Source organism: Myodes glareolus, chromosome 14 (genome assembly GCF_982192425.1).
Source record: "Myodes glareolus chromosome 14, mMyoGla1.1, whole genome shotgun sequence".
Lineage (NCBI taxonomy): Eukaryota > Metazoa > Chordata > Mammalia > Rodentia > Cricetidae > Myodes > Myodes glareolus.
The window spans coordinates 18,273,579-18,291,566 of record NC_142039.1 but is presented as its reverse complement, the minus strand read 5'-3'; the positions used below and the strand labels follow the sequence as shown (position 1 = coordinate 18,291,566).

The 17,988-nt window shown below is 40.0% G+C and overlaps 1 protein-coding gene across 3 annotated transcripts in view; it reads right to left on the bottom strand.

The window, feature by feature from the left end:
* Nucleotides 1–1,658: 1,658 nt before the first annotated feature.
* Usp6nl (USP6 N-terminal like) overlaps nt 1,659–17,988 on the bottom strand; it is a 132,424-nt gene continuing 116,094 nt past the window's right edge. For all 3 annotated transcript variants that reach the window (XM_085699100.2, XM_085699099.2, XM_048461235.3), the window contains exon 15: nt 1,659–4,856. In XM_085699100.2, coding sequence (XP_085555226.2) covers nt 3,490–4,856 — 1,367 coding nt within the window. In that variant the 3' untranslated portion in view covers nt 1,659–3,489. The remainder of the gene's footprint in view (nt 4,857–17,988) is intronic.

The following is a 17,988-nucleotide window of genomic DNA, read 5'->3' as shown; positions in this document are numbered from 1 at the left end:
TCACAACAGAAGCTGCTCTGTCACTGAACTGAAACTGACTCAAGAATCTTTTGAAGGGCTGCTGGCCCCAACTTTCAACTTCCCCAACACCCTGGGACTATAAGGCAGCCCTGACCGCTCCTCTCCTTCCGTGGTAGAGCAGGTTTCAGGGAACAGGGTCTGAAGAGAAGGGCTTCTATGGCACAGAATAACACAGCAACAGCTTTAGAAATGAAATTCTAGTATTAAAAAAAAAACCATCAATCCCACAGAACTCAGAACAGACAGACATTCCATGCTCACACATTATAAGATTTAGTAAGACCATTAAGATGGCAACTGTTCATAATGATCTGTGCACTCAAAATAATCCTTTCATGTTCTCAAGTGTGGAAACACATCCCTGGGAGTTCTAGCTGCTCAAGATGTTGACTGGTCAAATGAAGGCTAGACCAGGGTTTTCTCCTTGCTTAGATCTTTAAATAGCTGGGGCGAAGAAAAGTAGACCACTGAAGGAAAATGGCAACCTTAAGGCTCTATTTTGAAGGAGTGGTGTAAGGAGTCAGGAAGCTAGTCAGCTGTGACTACAAGTTCATAAAATTCACAGACAGCTGGTAATGCTGTGGCCAGTGGACTTTTCCTGATTTTCCTGACACCACTTCTTAAACTGTGAAACTTTGACCTCAGAGAATTTTAAAAGCTAGTACACCTGTAGTGTTTGCATTTGAGACCAAGGGTTCAACCCTCACCATACAAAACAAAACCCACACTACAAAAGTCCTGTGCTGAGTAAGATGGAGGGGCATGTCTGTGACCTCAGCACTTGGGAGGCTAATGCAGGAAGTCCATCTTAACTTCAAGGTTAGCCTGGTGTACACAGTTTCAGAACAAGCAGGGATGCATAGCAAGACTGTCTCAAAAAACAAAAACAACAACAAACCACAATACCCCACAACAGAAACATAATACAACTTCGTAGACATTTTTCTTAAGGAGAGTTTCAAGCTAAAAGCATTAAGACACGAAAGAAATACAGTTAGCTGATATCTTGGTTCTATCCAAGATAAGATTTAAGTGGTCTGGGGTGAGATTTGAGCAGGGAAAAAAAAAAGGCAAAAACAAAAACTTAAGTTCACTAGTTTAGTCTAAAAATCAGCAGGGCTCATTCTTAGGAAACCTACAGCTGTGCCCAAAGGCCCACTCATTTTGCTGGACAAAGAGATGATGAAGAAGAAGACTCACCCTTGACAAATACACTACGGGCATGCAGTTACAAAACAAAACTGGCTACTAGGCCAGGAATGTCCTCACTAATGTATTCTATACATACATTTTAAATCACTTTGTCAATATTTTTCCTCTTATCATTTCTTTTATTTAAAAATAAATTTAAAATAATAAAATTGTATAGTGGCAAAATAATTTTAAATTAAAATTTTCTACTTAAAAACCAACAGAGATACATTTATAGTGGGGAAGACCTTATTGCCTTTAATAATACTTCAACCAAGGAAAGGTGATGTGGTTCTAAACATGGTGTCACTGGAGATGAAAGCAGAGAACTGCAGCATATGTAAAACACCATGGGTAAGCACAGAAGACATCTGGCTGGCCCTGCAAGCACCAGAACAAAGCACTTGCCATGTGAAAACCGCACATAGAAGACACAGAACAAAATATGCATATTACTTTTAGCATGTTAAAAACAATCACATCAAAAAGTATACAGATAAAAAATGCCATAGATGACATAAGAAAATAGTGTGTGTGTATATATATATTGCATATATATATATATAGTCTACATTATTTACCACTATGATATATACTTTCTGGAGAGGCATAGATGCTGCCATCATAAACTAAATTGTACAGCTTGGTTCCTTATAAGCCACAAAGTCACACTTCAAGAACTGTGATTAATATCCTCAGCTACATTTCTATACATTTATTTCTCACCTTCCACATGATCTAAATCAAAAGCCTGGTTATTTTGTCAGGCATTGGAGTTTCAGTGTGGTGCTCACCTTTAATATACTGCATTTGTTTCCACACTTAATAACATCATTACCACATTGATTAGATTATATTAAGATCATTATATACATTAAAAATATTGTCATGTTCACTAGCTAAACAAATGTTGCTTTCATCTTAAGACATATTCTTGTACCTCAAATGCTTATATCCCCAACATGGAGGAAGGGGACAATCACTGTTGGACTTTCTCCTTTCTGATATTCAGATACAAGAAGGGAACAATGAGACAAGCCTCCACACAGAGCACCCTCTCTTTAGGAACCTAGCATGTTGTCTATGTCGTAGTGACAGTAGTGTACAATAGCATATTTTAATTGTTTTAAACCATGAACCTTAATTATTTTTCACTGAAAAATTTTTCAAAAACTATGAAACATACTATTTTTTTTCAAAGATCAAAATTCTAGATGCTTATTAGGGTATTTTTCACAATTTTGAACAGGATAATGTAATGGCCCAGTAAGTGTAGCAATACCCATCCACTATACTCAGTAAAGAATGAGTGTCAGAAAAAGCCCATGTGAGTGGTTCTCCTGGGGCCCTGTGAAGCTGAAGCCGAGTGAGGAATAGCAGTCTGGCTAATGCTGCTTTCAGATGAACCTGAAAAACCAACCTTCCACTGCCCAGAGTGCTGCAAGGACTGTGACTTCCAACTCCTTCTGCGGTCAGCGTCCTGCACCTGTCAAGACCGGAGCCAAGGGCACAGGGCACTGAGACAGCTGGAGGTGAGAGGACACAGGGAGCTGTGCCACGGCCACACCCTCAAGCTAACTGACCCACATTTTAAGCACCATAAGTGGTTAGCCTTTCTCCCCAGTGTCTTTAATTTTCAGGTAGAGATAAAATGGCAGTAACAGAAGGAGAATGACATTCTGTGAGATGTAGGATTCATAAAGTCAGGACAATTTTTTTAGTCAGTTTCAGTTTAGAACCTAGGCTAAAATATGACCAGGGCAGGGTGGGTAGACAGATAAAGGGGGAAACATGGTTATGCCATGGATCTAGGTTAAAGGTAGTTTTAAAAAATATTTCTAAGTTCTGTGATCAAAATCTGTATGCACAGGTGTATGTCACACCTACTAAAAAATGAGTGATAGCCTTCAGAATATCTCCCCTGGTATCTTTCTGAAGGTGGTCAGAACAGAATGTATCAACAGAGTGAAACATTCAGGTCTGAAGGAAAGATATGAAGGAAACAAAGTAAAGAGCCTCACTGTGTGGGCATCCCGAAAAGCTATTGCTATGTTTCCAGGTTAACCTATTAAGTTTCAGTGAGGATGCAATTGAAACACTCATCTCAGCAGCAACTACATGGAGATAAAGCACTTCCACACACTCTCTTCCTGACATACACTGGAACTGCATGAGTTGTTTACAATAGTATAAAATACTGCTTTGGCAACTATAAACATAGCAATGTGGCTATCACATGGTTTCTGTTCTTTTGTCTTCAGTGAATACAGCCAACTCTCACAGCAACACAGACTCTTGAATAGAAAGTCCCTCTCTATTTCTGTAGCGATGTGCTGGAGGTGAGGGACCTGCATATTGATACCCAGGAGGACTGGCAACTTCTACAGCTGGGGAAATTATATACCTCACTGGACTGTCTACAGATACTTCTGGAAGGCCATGGTCCTGAAAAGGTATGTGTTGAAAGGCTGAATATTTTGGTAAATTGCTTAAGTGGCTACGGCTAGCATCTCGAGTCCATGATTGTCCATGCACCTCAGGTCTGTATGTATAACTAACTTCTGACCATTTTCTGTTCTCTGGTAAATAATCCACTGGAGGAAGGATGAACTTTCCATTCTTTGGTGACCCTGAATTGCCTGTATATCCCCCAGCACCAATGTCAATGGGAAGAACTTCAATTCGACTGGATGGTAGAACAATGGGAGTTGGGCGGCTGTAAGATTTCTCCGGAGAAACATCAACTGAAAGAGAAGAACCATACAGTCTCCTGGAAGGATTAATTTGGGTCCCAGGGCTGATCTGTGGGGATACAAAGCTGCTCTGGGCAACAGGTATGTGTTTTGGAGAGTTTCCGTGGTAACCAGGGGGGTTGCTGTAGGAGGGTGGATATGCAGCCCTGTGCTCCTCCCCTTCTAACTGGGATGGGTATCGCACATGACTGGGAGGCTGCACTTTCAAAGTAAACTTGTTGGATACTTTCGATGGGCTGGAATTTGGCTCAGTGTGCTTTCTTGGATTGTGAGGGTAGGTCCGTTCTGGGGCCTCTTCCACAGAGGCTCCGTTTTCATTCTCACTCCCAGGCACATTGTCATACTGGGAAGCATTAGAACCCCGCTTCCCATCACTGCCATCAAAAACCTTCATCTTCTGCCTTGAGTTTGACATCCGAGTCTCAGCAGAACTTGGAATGGCAACTGTAGGAGTGGGATACACTGAGTAACTTTTGCCTTCGATGGCATATTTAGCAGTTCTTTCAATTGCTGAGGCATCTGATGGTTTTTTCCATTTGGGCATAAATTCCTTTCTGATGTTTGAAATTGCATTGCTGTTTTGGTTAGCAGCTGCATGGTTGTAGTGCCTGGAACTGTCCTGTGGACCTGACGAAGGCTTCAGGTGTTTACTCTGATCATCCACTGACTTCCGTCTTTGTGGCTGGACTCTTTCTGGGGTACTGGTTCTGCTGTGGTGGGCAGGGGAATGCTCATGCTTCTTGTGAGGTGATCCACTTTCTCCTCTGTTGCTTAGCTGGGGGCTGGGCCTGCCAACACTTCTTTGTCCATTGCTCAACTGATTAATACAAGCAGAATTAGACTCGGGTGGAAGCTGTCCCAAGGGTTTCTTTGGATATTCTTCCTCCTTACCTAAAGGAAAGATAAATTCATAAGTAAAACAAATACAGGAGTGATGGGCATCTAGTCTAAGAGACACAGTATTAACGACTGCAGATTGTCTGTGTACAGAAAATGTTAGTGACTGATAAGTGACAAGTTTAGATAAATGGCACTGAAACACAGCTAACTTCGCCTAACACCTGATCCTTCTATTTTCTTAAGACACACTGTCACACACTTTCTGTGCAAAGCCAATGCTCTTATTCTAACACAACTGGCCAGTGGTTGAGTCTTAATATTGTTATTTTCATTCTAACCCATGCCTTTGAAATCAATAAAGTTTTTGCTTTCAGTTTCAAACAGATCTGTCAGAGTTGCAAGTTGAAAGTCACTTGATAACTTATTGTGGTCCCAAAGTTCTCCCCACATTATTATTATCTTGGGTATTTCCCACAGTGTAACTTATTGTTTAAAGAAACATACTCTTCAACTGGAAACAAGCATGCTAAAAATAATCTACTTAAAAATGTAAACACAGGAAAAGAAATTTAGAATGAAAACTATATTAGGTAATTTCTTTAATTAAAAAAATTTGTGTGTTTTGTCTGAATATATGTATGGACACCACTCGTGTGCCTAGTACCTGGAACCCTGAGAAGTGGAGCTTCAAATGGTTGTAAGCACTGGGAATTAAAGTTCTTAAGCAACCAGTGTACTTAACCACAGAACCATCTCTCCAGTCCATTTTAGTTTTATATCTTAAATAATTAACACAGAATTGTAAGGAATTGAAGGAAGGTGCAATAAAATAACTAGTTAGCAAGAAATCTTTTTAAATTCTCTATTATAACATACCAGATTACCATGAAACTAATGTAGATTACCATGAAAGGACTTCGTTTGCAAAAACTGCAAAATGTTTTACCCATTATTATAAAACAGTTTTTGTCATTTGAAATAAGGCTTTGCTTTCTTCAAATATTCACTTAATGATCCAACCTACGTGATACTTACTATGATCTGCATGTGGTTGCTGTGAACATAAGAGATGTAATATTTTTGTGTGGCTCTAGTCACCACAATCTTGTTATTTCTGTTTTATTTAGGGGCGTGGGGAAAGGGATACCATGCTTATTACTCTTAGAATTCTCACACTGTTTCTTTAAAGAAAGTTTTAATTGGTACATAACAGTTATAGACTCACTTCTTTAGGGTACTTTAAGAGAAATGCTCTGTTTAGAGGGGGAGAATGAGCAACATCATCCTTTGAATACGTTGCCAGCACAGCATCAGTACTGTGCAGGGTCCACAGAATGGCTCAGAGGGTAAAGGCTGCCAAGCCAGAGTACTCAAGTTTGATCCTTGGAAGCTACATGACATAGACAATAAATAGATGTGGCAGAGCATTTGCTTAGCATGTATAAGACCCTGAATCCCATCACCAGCATTCCAACTCAATCCAATCCTATCTGATCCAAACAAAACAAAACAACAGGAAAATTAAGGTGGTAAAAGCAATTTAAAACTTGGGAGTGGGGGGCTGGAGAGATGGCTCAGAGGTTAAGAGCATTGCCTGCTCTTCCAAAGGTCCTGAGTTCAATTCCCAACAACCACATGGTGGCTCACAACCATCTGTAAGGGGATCTGTTGCCCTCTTTTGGCCTGTGGGCATACACACAGAAAGAACATTGTATACATAATAAATAAATAAATAAATAAATATTTAAAAAAACAAAAAAAACACCTTGGTAGTGGGATGGTGCAGAGCAAGGAAGAATGCCAGAAAGAGCACGACCCTCTCTCTGAACAAAGGCCCAAGAAGGTGAGAGGCCCCAGGAGGAGGTCAGAAAACTAAGTCAAAACACATAGGGCACTATGAAGAGGACTTGGAATTTTGTCCTGAGTTAACTGGAAAATTCTAGAGACTTTTCAGCAGATCAGTTCATCACAGAAGGTACATCACAGAAGTTATTTTTTTCCACAGAAGTTATTTTAAATGGTGGTTTAGACTTAGATTGTGGTAATAATAAATAATGACAACAATGATAGTCATAATTGCTGACGTTCATTAAGTAATTACCACGTGTTAGCCATCATTCAAAACACTATGCATATAACATTTACAACAGGCACGCAATTTCATTCTCTTATTCTGTGACAAAACTGAGGCCCAGGTGAACTTGCTCAAGTGTTCACAGCTAGCAGGTAGCAGATGCAGAGTTCAAACCCAAAGCTGACTCCAGCACCTTCACTTTCCTCATACTCTGCTGCAGTGAAGCAGTGAGGCAGATTGCTTTGGACATGTTAATGTGAAGCCCATGTGCTTACTCAGTTGATAAGAAGTGAGCTAGGAGGCAATCAGCAGAGTGAAGGATGTACGCTGCTTCAAAGATAGCAGTGCATGCCACTCAGTAACTGTGACATAGACAGCATTCCCATGTGTTTCTTTGATGACCAAAATTATTTCAAGTGGTAACACAAACTTGAAAAAGCTAGCATTTGAGAGTTTTTGCTTATGAATATGGGAAGTGGGTTAAATGCTGGCTGAGACAGAGTATTCAGCTCCTTAGGGTAAAGACCAACAAGTAATAAAACAACCTATCTAGCACCTCAACAAAATGTCTTTATTTTTAAATCAGTTCTACAACAGTTAATCAGTTAGTCCCAGAAAAATATGTGACTGTCATCCTCTCTGCCAGGGACAATAACTAGAACACGCAGTATTATCAAGATAATACAAAGACCTGCAACACAAAACCCCATCTTATAACTTCCCTCTAGTCCCAACTCTGGCAATTCAAGAAGAGCAGGGCAATTAAAGGCTAGTTACTATCCTATCAGATGGAGAACCAGCCAATCACCAAAACCCAGCTCACAGGTGCGGACTGAATTGGGACCCTGATGTGCACACAGCTGCTTAAAAGCAGGGAAACTGTGGTACCAATTGTTATATGAATGCTCACAACTGCAATGTGTTAGAAAAAAAAATACCTACATGCTTAACTGGAGACTTTCTAAAATTATGAAATAAAATACAACGAAACAAGGTACATAAGTTTATATGTCTACTGTTATGTTAATATTTTTTAACATGAACCAGAAGTGAAGTGAGTTACCAACAGCATGCAGAAAATAACCCATTTATTACAAATTCTATACAGTTCTAAGCCTGTATCTGAGGCACGAAGGTAAGGAACAGACACCAGTCAGTGCTGATTAACAAAACAGAAGTGCTCTCGAACAGAGGCTTATTATGTTGTCTTAGTTGCCATAAACGTCTGCTATGAACATGCAGTACTTCCACAATAATGGTTTTCAATAGTCCAGACGATAATGACACACAGTAAGGTGTCATTGGGGTAAGACTTGCAGGCCACATTTTCAGCAGAATCCTAAATGTCCTAAAGACCCTGCCAAATGCTTTACTCTATACATTAAGTTAACAGTGATTTTCTGACTCACTAAATGAACAACCTTCAGTAAAAACAAGACCAGCCTAATAGATAAGGCGTTCTCAATGGAGCTAGCAATCATGTACTCTGCTTTCTTCATGCTCAAACATCTATTCCAGCTGATCCATTCATCACTTCTTCCCTCACATACATATTATGTTTGAGGGTCTGGGATTTAAGACACCTGGCTTTATTACTTTCAAAAAGTTGAAAACTAGAGTTTCCTTATCTCCATACTTTATAATTTTACATAGGTGACTGACTGACAGTCATGGTTGATCTTGTCAAATGTAAAGTTCCAGAACCCTCACTCATCCGTTTCATCTAGTTTTTTTCCCCCTTCAAAACCATGGAAGCAAAACCAAAATGGGACAAAGCCCACACACCAGACAATGTAACTGTCTCATGCTTCTCAGCTCTTCTCACTCAACACAGAATCACTGGCTGAGGTTCCACTGTAGGATACGGAAGAAAGGTAGACAGCTAGAGTGTGTAAGGAAGACCCAAAGAAGAACTTGGAAAAACCAGAAGTGAAGGAAGCTGGTGGGGAAGAAACTCGATGAAGATGAGAACATGTATGAGAGAACACACACCATCCACATTTAGGCACGGATACCCACATTTATTCAGCAACAGTCATTGGTGTTTATTCTGAAAGCCTTTGAATAAATAAAGACAGGATGCACAAGTAAAGTATGAAGTCGTAGGTAAAAGGTCTGTATTTCTCAGGAGAAGGAATTTTAAACTAGCAAGTAAGAGACAGGCAGAGGTGGAAACTCGTGCAGGTACAGGGAAGTTTATTTCCAGGGTAAAGAACAAGACACATGTTTCACCTCTCATTTTCAGTACAGAAATATGTCTAAGGAAAACCAACTAACACTGTATGCATCTGACATTTGGTGTGAGTCTAGCCTTCAACAGCTGAGCCATCTCTCAGCCCAACACACACATCTATAGACTATATAAGAATTGACAGCGAGCTGGAGAGACAGCTACGGCTCAGCAGGGCTCTTCTTCTGGAGGACCCAGGCTCAATTCCCAGAAACCACATGACAGCTTATAAACTTTGCTCCTGCAGTTCCAGGGAATTCAGTGCACTCTTCTGGTCTCTGTGGGCACTGTATGTATGTGGTGCACAGACATACATGCAAGCAAAACCATACATATAAAACCTAAACCTAAAAATAATAATTTTAAGAATTAAAGGAAATTCACTAAATGGCTAAGTGACCAAAATGAACACTGGGGCACAATGTTTGTATTCTAAAATATTCAAAAGCTTCTCACACCAACTCATAGCACATTTTCACCACCCCAGCAGCTTCTCCTCTGTCTCCCTTCAGAGTTCCTAGCTCACTAGAAGAGTATGAATAAGAGCAATAGCACATGCCCATGTGACAAAACAGAAACTCTGATTACAACAAACACAGCTCAGAGTTAAGAAAGTAGAGTCTGGGGAGGAAAGCCACACACAAGATTAAACAATATCTAGTTAACCCTCAAATGACAAGTCCTCATTAGGTACCTGTGTGTAAAAGCCAATGGTCAATATAGTAAATGCACAAAAACATTGATAGGAAATGGCCTCTTTGTTCCTATAAAACTTTTCAATGAAGAGGCAGTAGACAGGAATATAAAAAAAGTGCCTTCTAAGATATAAGTGCTTAAAAATCAATTCCTCTAAATGTTAAAAGCAGTGAAACGAGCTAGGCCCAGAGTGCTTCCTAGAGAGGGAGGGGCCTCACAGGTGCCAGGGCCAGAAGGCACTGCTCCGGGTGCTTAGTTCTAAACAATGTCCGCTCACTTGCACTTTCTGCTGTGCATGATGAACAGGCTAATGGATACTTACGGCACAGTTGTGTCTTAGTACTGTTCTATTGCTGTGAAGAGACACATGGCCAAGGCAACTCGTAAAGAGAGCATTTAATTGGGGGCTTGATTATAGTTTTAGAGGGTTAGTCCACGACCATCATGGCGTAAAGCAAACAGGCATGGCACTGGAGCAGTAGCTGAGAGCTTTACCTTCTGATCCACAGGCAGCAGGTAGACAGAGAGACGGTGACTGGGTCTGGCATGGCCTTTTGAAACCTCAAAGTCAACTCCAAATGACAGATTTCCTCCAACAAAGCCACAGCTCCTAATCCTTTCCAAACAGTTCCATTAACTGGGGACCAGGCATTCAAATATATGAGCCTATGGGGGCCATTCTGGTTCAGACAACTACAGCCTGTGACAGTGGCATCATAATATATTTTCCAGAAACACTTACTGACTGACAGGTTACATTACAATCACATTACTCCCATGAGTTTCAGCAGTGCCACTATAATCAATGTGTGCATGCTCTTTACAACTCAATGATGGTCTGGGCAAACGAACCTGTGGAGGATGGGAAATAAAGTGTGGAAAGAAGATCAGAGAGAGGGACCAGAACAGGGTCCGGGAAAGAACAGAACAAGGCAAAGAATGAATGAAAAGAATGAATGTGATATAGTGGAACGGATCAGAGAGGGGGAAACCAGAGCTACATCGAGAGATGGAGGTGGCCCCAGGGAACCTATGAGTGGGGCTCCCCTCACAGAAGCAGGTTCTAAACCATGTCTCAAAGGCCTCTCAGTTCCAACAGTCAAACCAAACCACTGTCTTTTTGTCAAGCAATTTGACCTCTGTAACGAATGAAATCAAGAGAAAAAACATACATGATTTCTAAACAATTTTTTTTTTGGTGCAGATTAAGTATTCAACTTTTACTGGGTCAAGGAAATACTGCATGAAACCCATAAAAGCAACAAAGGTCACTATCAGTTATTTTTTATGTGCTAAAAATATTCTCTATCACAAAAGTAGACTGAAGCAAATCTGCGAGTAGCTACCTTAACACACACACACACACACACACACACACACACACACACACACACAGAGAGAGAGAGAGAGAGAGAGAGAGAGAGTCTTTGGTTATCTGGTGTTTTACATCCTCATTACTCCCAAGCAACAGTGATAAGAAGACTCAAGTACAACTATGCAGAAACAGATGCACTGTGTAGAACATTTTTACAGTCAGTATTTATTGCCCATGCTTTTAATCTGGGACTCTTCTAAGCAGGGCAATGGTTTTGCTCCCTCTACTGATGTTCCCGCTTGGCTCCATGGCAGGAATTTACTTTTCCCTCTTTCCCCTGACAACACAAAGGTGAGCTCTGGCCATGTGCTGTCAGAGCTTTGGGGGAGGCCATATTAACAGCACTTTACCACATTCAGTAGCATAAGTGCTAACAATCTCTCCCCACTCACAAGAAATGTAACTTAATATGATTTAGGACAAAACCAAATGTTTATTTCCTTTTTGTTTTTCTTTGTTTGTTTAGCATTTTTTGTCTTTACAAGCTCCAAAATGACAACAGTGGTCTACTCTAACTTCCCTAATAAGACAAAAGGGTCCCTTTTCTGTCTCCTTGGGCCTGTCCATTTTTGATCTTACTCAGGTCTCTGTCACCACCCAGTGGACACCACACTCTACTACAGAGTGGAGGTGAACTGTCTCAGAGGACCCAGTAAAAGATGTAATTACAGAGTGCTCCTGAGCTCCTCCTGGTGCCCCCCTTCTACTTCTAAACTGCAACAACACATATCCAGCATACAATGAAACTGACTGGTATGTACAAACATGATACAGAATGCTCTACTCCAATCTGTTTTGTGCTAACCTTTGGTGTACAAATTACTATGTTAAAAAGGACTGGAACGTCAAAGGCTGTCTGCTTCATGCCAGGCATGCTATCAGCACTAACGATGCTGAGATGTGGCCACTGCATCTAAGAGACACACACTAACACGAGTATTCAAGCACCAACAGAAAGAAGACAGGTGAATGCATAAGCATTTGGTAAACACAGGTGATCAAATTTCAGGGTTTTGGGATCCTACAGGCAGGCTGAGAAGGCTTTAGGTGAGTAATAATGCCTACGTCATGTGTGAAAACTGACAGCTTAGGTCAGATGTATTCAGAGACAATGCGTGGGTGAATTCCAAGAACTAAATGTTGAAGATGCATATATACAAAGGCAAACTGATGTTAAAGTGCACTTCCAGCTATACTCTGCAAGCTCTGACCACAGCAGGAGAAGCTACTTTTGAATAGCAAACAGCACTGCTCTGGACTCACTCTGAATGCCTATCATTTAGCAGTTGGATGATATTGGACAGTTATTTAACCTTGAACCCAAGTATCCCCATCTATAAGCTACAGATTAGTAATTATGATGCATAATGACAATGAAAACTGTTCACAGTTCTGCCAAATAGGAAATAAATAAAATAACAAAAAAAATTCCTATCAGGTTGAAAGACCTCAAGAAGGAGAGGCCAGAAGTAGACAGCAAAGGCAAACCTGGTGATAAGTAGCAGGCTTCCCTGAGAAGAGGGTGGTACCCAGCCAGACTGCCTGCAAAACCATCAAAAGGGCACTAACCCGGACACAGCAAACAAACAAGCAGGAGCAGGCTCAGTTAGGGTCACTGCTAAGAGGTCAAGAATACTGTATGGCAATTATGTCCCCCAACCCCCCCGACTTATCAACATCTTTCATCTCCTCAACATTCAGACTTAAGCACAGAGAAGTTGAAAAGAATCAAGCGCCTGAGCAATGCTGAATTTTTATTAAAGAATCTATCATTATTTTTATTTTAAAAATATATGAGGATTTAACTGTAGTTGACCTTTTTGTATTAATTTAACATATGTAAATGAGCTATTGATTTGAACTTTTGATTTCAAATGCAGACATTGAGCACTGGTACATTCAGGAAACTTAAGATCCTGCACAATCTTGAAGAGGAATAGGGTTCCAAGTTATTTTATTAGTTTGTTCTGTTTTGTAGTGTTAGGGGGTAAACAAAGAGCCTTGGGGTGCTGGGCAGGTTTTTTTTTAACCACTGAGCTTCTGCCCAGCAATTATAAATTATTATACAACTATGCAAGATTTGTTCCTAAAGTGATACACTGATATGCTGAATGGAAACTGGATACAATACATACACACACACACACACACACACACACACACACACACTCTAAAATATTTATAGTCAATTGTAAATAGAACCAAACATTAACTAAAATTCCTTTAAAAAATGTTAAAATTACTACAGATTTAGCTGGGTGGTGGTGGCACATACCTTTAATCCCAGCATTCAGGAGGGAGAGGCAGGCAGATCTCTGTGAGTTCGAGGCCAGCCTGGTCTACAGAGTGAGCTCCAGGAAAGCTAGGGCCACACAGAGAAACCTTATCTTGAAAAACAAACAAACAAATTACAATATAACATAAAAATGTTATGCTAACTTCTTTAAATGAAACAACAGCCAAAAACCCCCCTAAATCTTATAATCCGGACGTTAATAAATAAAATGCTAATTTTAAAAAGCCTAAATAAACCACATACAGAAAAATTGTCTTTGAAGACCAAAAGCCCACAAAAGCAAATAAATACCACATTCCAAAGGCTGTTAGGAAAAGCTGAATTGATCATGCAAATGTGAATACTGGGCAAAGACACTCATAGGAGACTCACACTTCACTGTGATGTTACCCAAAGTACTGGAAGGGGAGGAAAGATGAACTGGAAAACAAGCAGCTAGGAAAGACTTCTAGAGCTAACTAAAGGCTCTGGGTTTTCTCCAGAAGCACTGGCCTTTCCTACAAGAGGCTAGCCACTCCTCATCATTTCCCCAGGAGGGAAGGAAGCCACACAGACTCAGCAGTCCGCTTTAACAGATACTAACAGACACTGCTCTGAGGGAAATCTTTACAAGATGTTACAAACTGATAAACTGTACTGTAGCTGATTGGGTTCCAGGAAGCTGGGAGTTGCATGGAATAGGAGATTTTAAATGACTAAAGATTATTGAGTGTTGCCCATTTTACCGTATCATGAAATACAGAAAAATAATAAGTTCAGAGGCTGAGTGGAGATAACTGACCCAGTTTGCAGTGTGAGGGACAGGCAGGAAAGATGCCCACTCAGGGTACTGACAAAACAAGTTGGAGCCATAGGTTCCCAGGACTAAGATCTGGGATGGAAGTAGAGATTAGAAAGTCCTTCAAAGAACCTGCCATGGTTATGAACTGCTCAAGAATATCAAACAGAATAAACAACTTTAGACAGTGCATCCAAGATTAGCTCACGAGAAGCCAGTGCAGACTCAAGCAATGGAATGGTGAGAAGAGTTTGGAACAAGACTGCAAGAACATCTGGAACCCAGCATGAGATGACTGCAGACTGCTCTGGACACACACAACTGCATGCTTTCTTCCCCTGATCCAGCCACCAGCTGTCACCACCAGTACAAAAGACCACGTAAAGGAGAAAATGCAAACTAGAAATTCATTTTTAACAAGCTAACCAAAAGTCCAGCATTTTTCTGGGGGATTTGGGGGACCACATGTATCAGAGACAATGGCAACAAAATGCTTGCTTTTTAAAAGGGTCTCTCTACTTCCTGTTTTCTGAAAATTAAGTTATTTAAGAAAAATTTCGGGGTTGGAAAGATGACTCAATGATTAAGGGCACTGGCTGCTCTTCCAGAGGACCCAAGTTCAATTCCCAGCACCTACATGGCAGCTCACAACTGTCTGTAACTCCAGTTTCCTGGGATCTGACATCTTCACACCAATGCACATAAAATAAAGTTGAAATAAATTATTTTAAAAAAAGAAAATGTCTTGATTTTTGTATATAGGTAATAAGCTATAACTTCTGCCCAAAATGTCATTCACAATGGATCATCACACAGTTCCTAACAGCATGCTTATGAATGGCTTCCGCAGGACAGAAGTCAGTCAAGGAGAAAACTGGTGAAGGAGAAAAAAATTCAACATTTATTCCATCTTTTCAGTAAGAATTACATTTAAAGGCAATCTAAGTGTCCCTGCTGACAAGACAGGGAAAGTTCTTTGTTACAAGAAAGTCTATCAAAAAATATAAAAGCAATGAATTTGAAAACCACTCTTTTGTGGTCTCTATCTGACTTGTTCAAGAACACAGTAAATTCTTGCCCTACTTGAGCCCTACACTAAAAAATAATAAATAAATAAATAACCCCAAAATCTGTAAGCCTTAATCAACCAACCAATCAATCAAACAACATTGCAGGCAATCCGGATACAACTGGAAATATTCAGCATGAATAGACATGAGGATATACTGGGGAGTCACACTGTTACTCTTGTGGATGTGGCTATGGTACCATGGTTAAGCCCAAAGAATACCCTGGCTTCATAGACACAGTGACTGCAGCTTTTAGGTGATGTATCTTGATGCCTTTACTTTCATTTTTAAATTGTTCAATAAATTCAACAAACTGTGTAATGGGTGTGTGTAGGATGGTCACTACAAATTTCCCTACCTGAGTAATGTTTGAAAAGATCTGTTGTGGGGACGACTGCCAGTGGGACCAGGACTTAACCTGGGTACATGAACTCGCTTTCTGGAGCCCATTCCCTATGATGAATGCCTTGTTCAGCCTTGATACAGGGGGAGGGACTTGGTACTGTCTCCACTTGATATGCCAGTTGACCCCAACTCCAGGGAAGCCTTACTCCCTCTGAGTACTGGATGGGGGTGTCTGGAAAGGGGGGAGGGGGGGGAACTGTGGTTGGTATGTAAAATGAAAAAAAAATTTAAATGAAAGTTTCAAATTATGAAAAAAAGAAAGAAGTCAAAAAGTTTCCAAAACTGTTCAAAAGTAAATAAAAATACAGATAAGGTGAATGTAGAAAAACATTAACAATAGTCAGTTTAGAAACAGCTGAATATTTTCTTAACTTGGAAAAGTTAGTTTGAATAACAAAAAAGAAGGGGAACAAGGAAGGATTATTTGTTGAACATACATCTAAAGTCTTAGAAAACTTCTAAGAGCCAAATACAATGACTACAGAAACAGAACTAAAAATAAAGCAAGCTGGGCATGGCAGTTCTTTTCAACTATTAGAGAGGCTGAAGCAGGAGGATTGCTGCTAGCTACAGAATAGATCCATCTTATAATAGCAATGGAAATGAGCTGGCTCAGTGCGTAAAACTGCAGGGCTGAGATTGAGCCCAGGTCCTACATGGTAGAAACTGAGAACAACTTTCAAAAATTATTTTCTGAATTGCATCCCATTCCACCATATCACATAAAATACATAAATATACATTTTTTAAAAAAAAAAACAAAACAGCAATTGAAAAGCTAGCATTGCTCCCAAGGGAATGGGGAACACAGACTGACCTCTGTCTGTTTTCCTCTCATGGCTTAATGACAACCACAGCTTTAGTGAGCTGTCAAGTCTGCAACATATCTTGGCACTGGTGGCCAGATGTCTTTTGGAGAAAGAGTCTCAAGATGGGAGGGGGGCTAGAGTATGTACACTAGAAGTGTGCAACTTAGAGAGGAAAACAATGTCAAGTCATGGGGGCAGAAACACTCTGAAAATAAACATCGTTACAGTGTCTCTGATTCTAGTTACCCACCCCTTTCCTTTTTATCTCTCAGACTCCCCTCATTTTCCTACTGAAAATATTTTACAAACTGCTATTCCTATAAAATTAGGAGCACAATTCTACAGTTATTTTTATAGGGGTAAATGAGAAAAGGCACATATGTGACATAGTAACATTTTGAATAAACACTGGTTATTAATTAGGTGCTAAACAGTTAGCATCATGATCTGTTTCAAACTTTACCTCACCATGTATTTGTGAGGATTTTAAGTAAATAAATAGTTCTACAGTGTATATGCTTTTTTTTTTCTTTACATGTATCTTTTATTTAAAAGTGCCTTAAACTCTTCTTTGATATAGGCAAGACAATTTAAAACAAGTGTTAGATAGGGACAGTATAGTAATTGCTGCTCTAAGTGCATTTCCTGCTACAGGGAAAAATTAGTGGAAAACAGGCATCATTATACTGAACAGGGAAGGTTGACCTCACTTAGCAAAGGCCACAGTTTCCCATGGCCTATGCTCAACTCAATTACCACTGTGAGGAGGTGTTGTCTTGTCAATTCTAATGACTCCAGGACTCAAGTGCTGGTTAAAGCCTTCTGTTAAGTCAAAGCATAGCATATTGGTCTTCTGAGGGAAACAACTCTTCCTGGATGTGAGTCTGTTTCTTTTCTTACAGGAGCATCACATAGGGCACATGATCAGGAAATGCCAAACCCAGTTAAAATGAATAACTGAATCTACTTTTCTTTTGTCATCCATATTTTCCACTTTCCTAGCCCCTTACCACACTACCTGCTATAACAGTGGAAAATGAAAATGGCAAAAAAAAAAACCCTTCAGAACAGCATACTTTTGTCACGTAATATGCAGTTAAAACTTTATAAAAAAAAAAGTCGCTAGTCTCACCTTCCTAGGCCTTCTTCATTCTCTCTCACTCTTCACTAGCTTTCTGATTCCCCCATAGATCTCACAGCTACCTCTGTAAGCGTCCCTTTCTGATGCCCCCAAAGATCTTACAGTTACTTCTGGAAGTGTCCCTTTTACATTCACTAAAATTTGTGCACATCTCATCTCTCCTATCTGTTTTCCCAAAGTAAGAAACAAAAAAAAACCAAAACGTTCTTTGCAGTTTTCAAATCTATAGTAAAGTTCCTGCCCCCCCCCCAAAAAAACTTGTTAGGTACTATAAAATATTTTGAGCTAAGTATATAAGTGCATTATCTA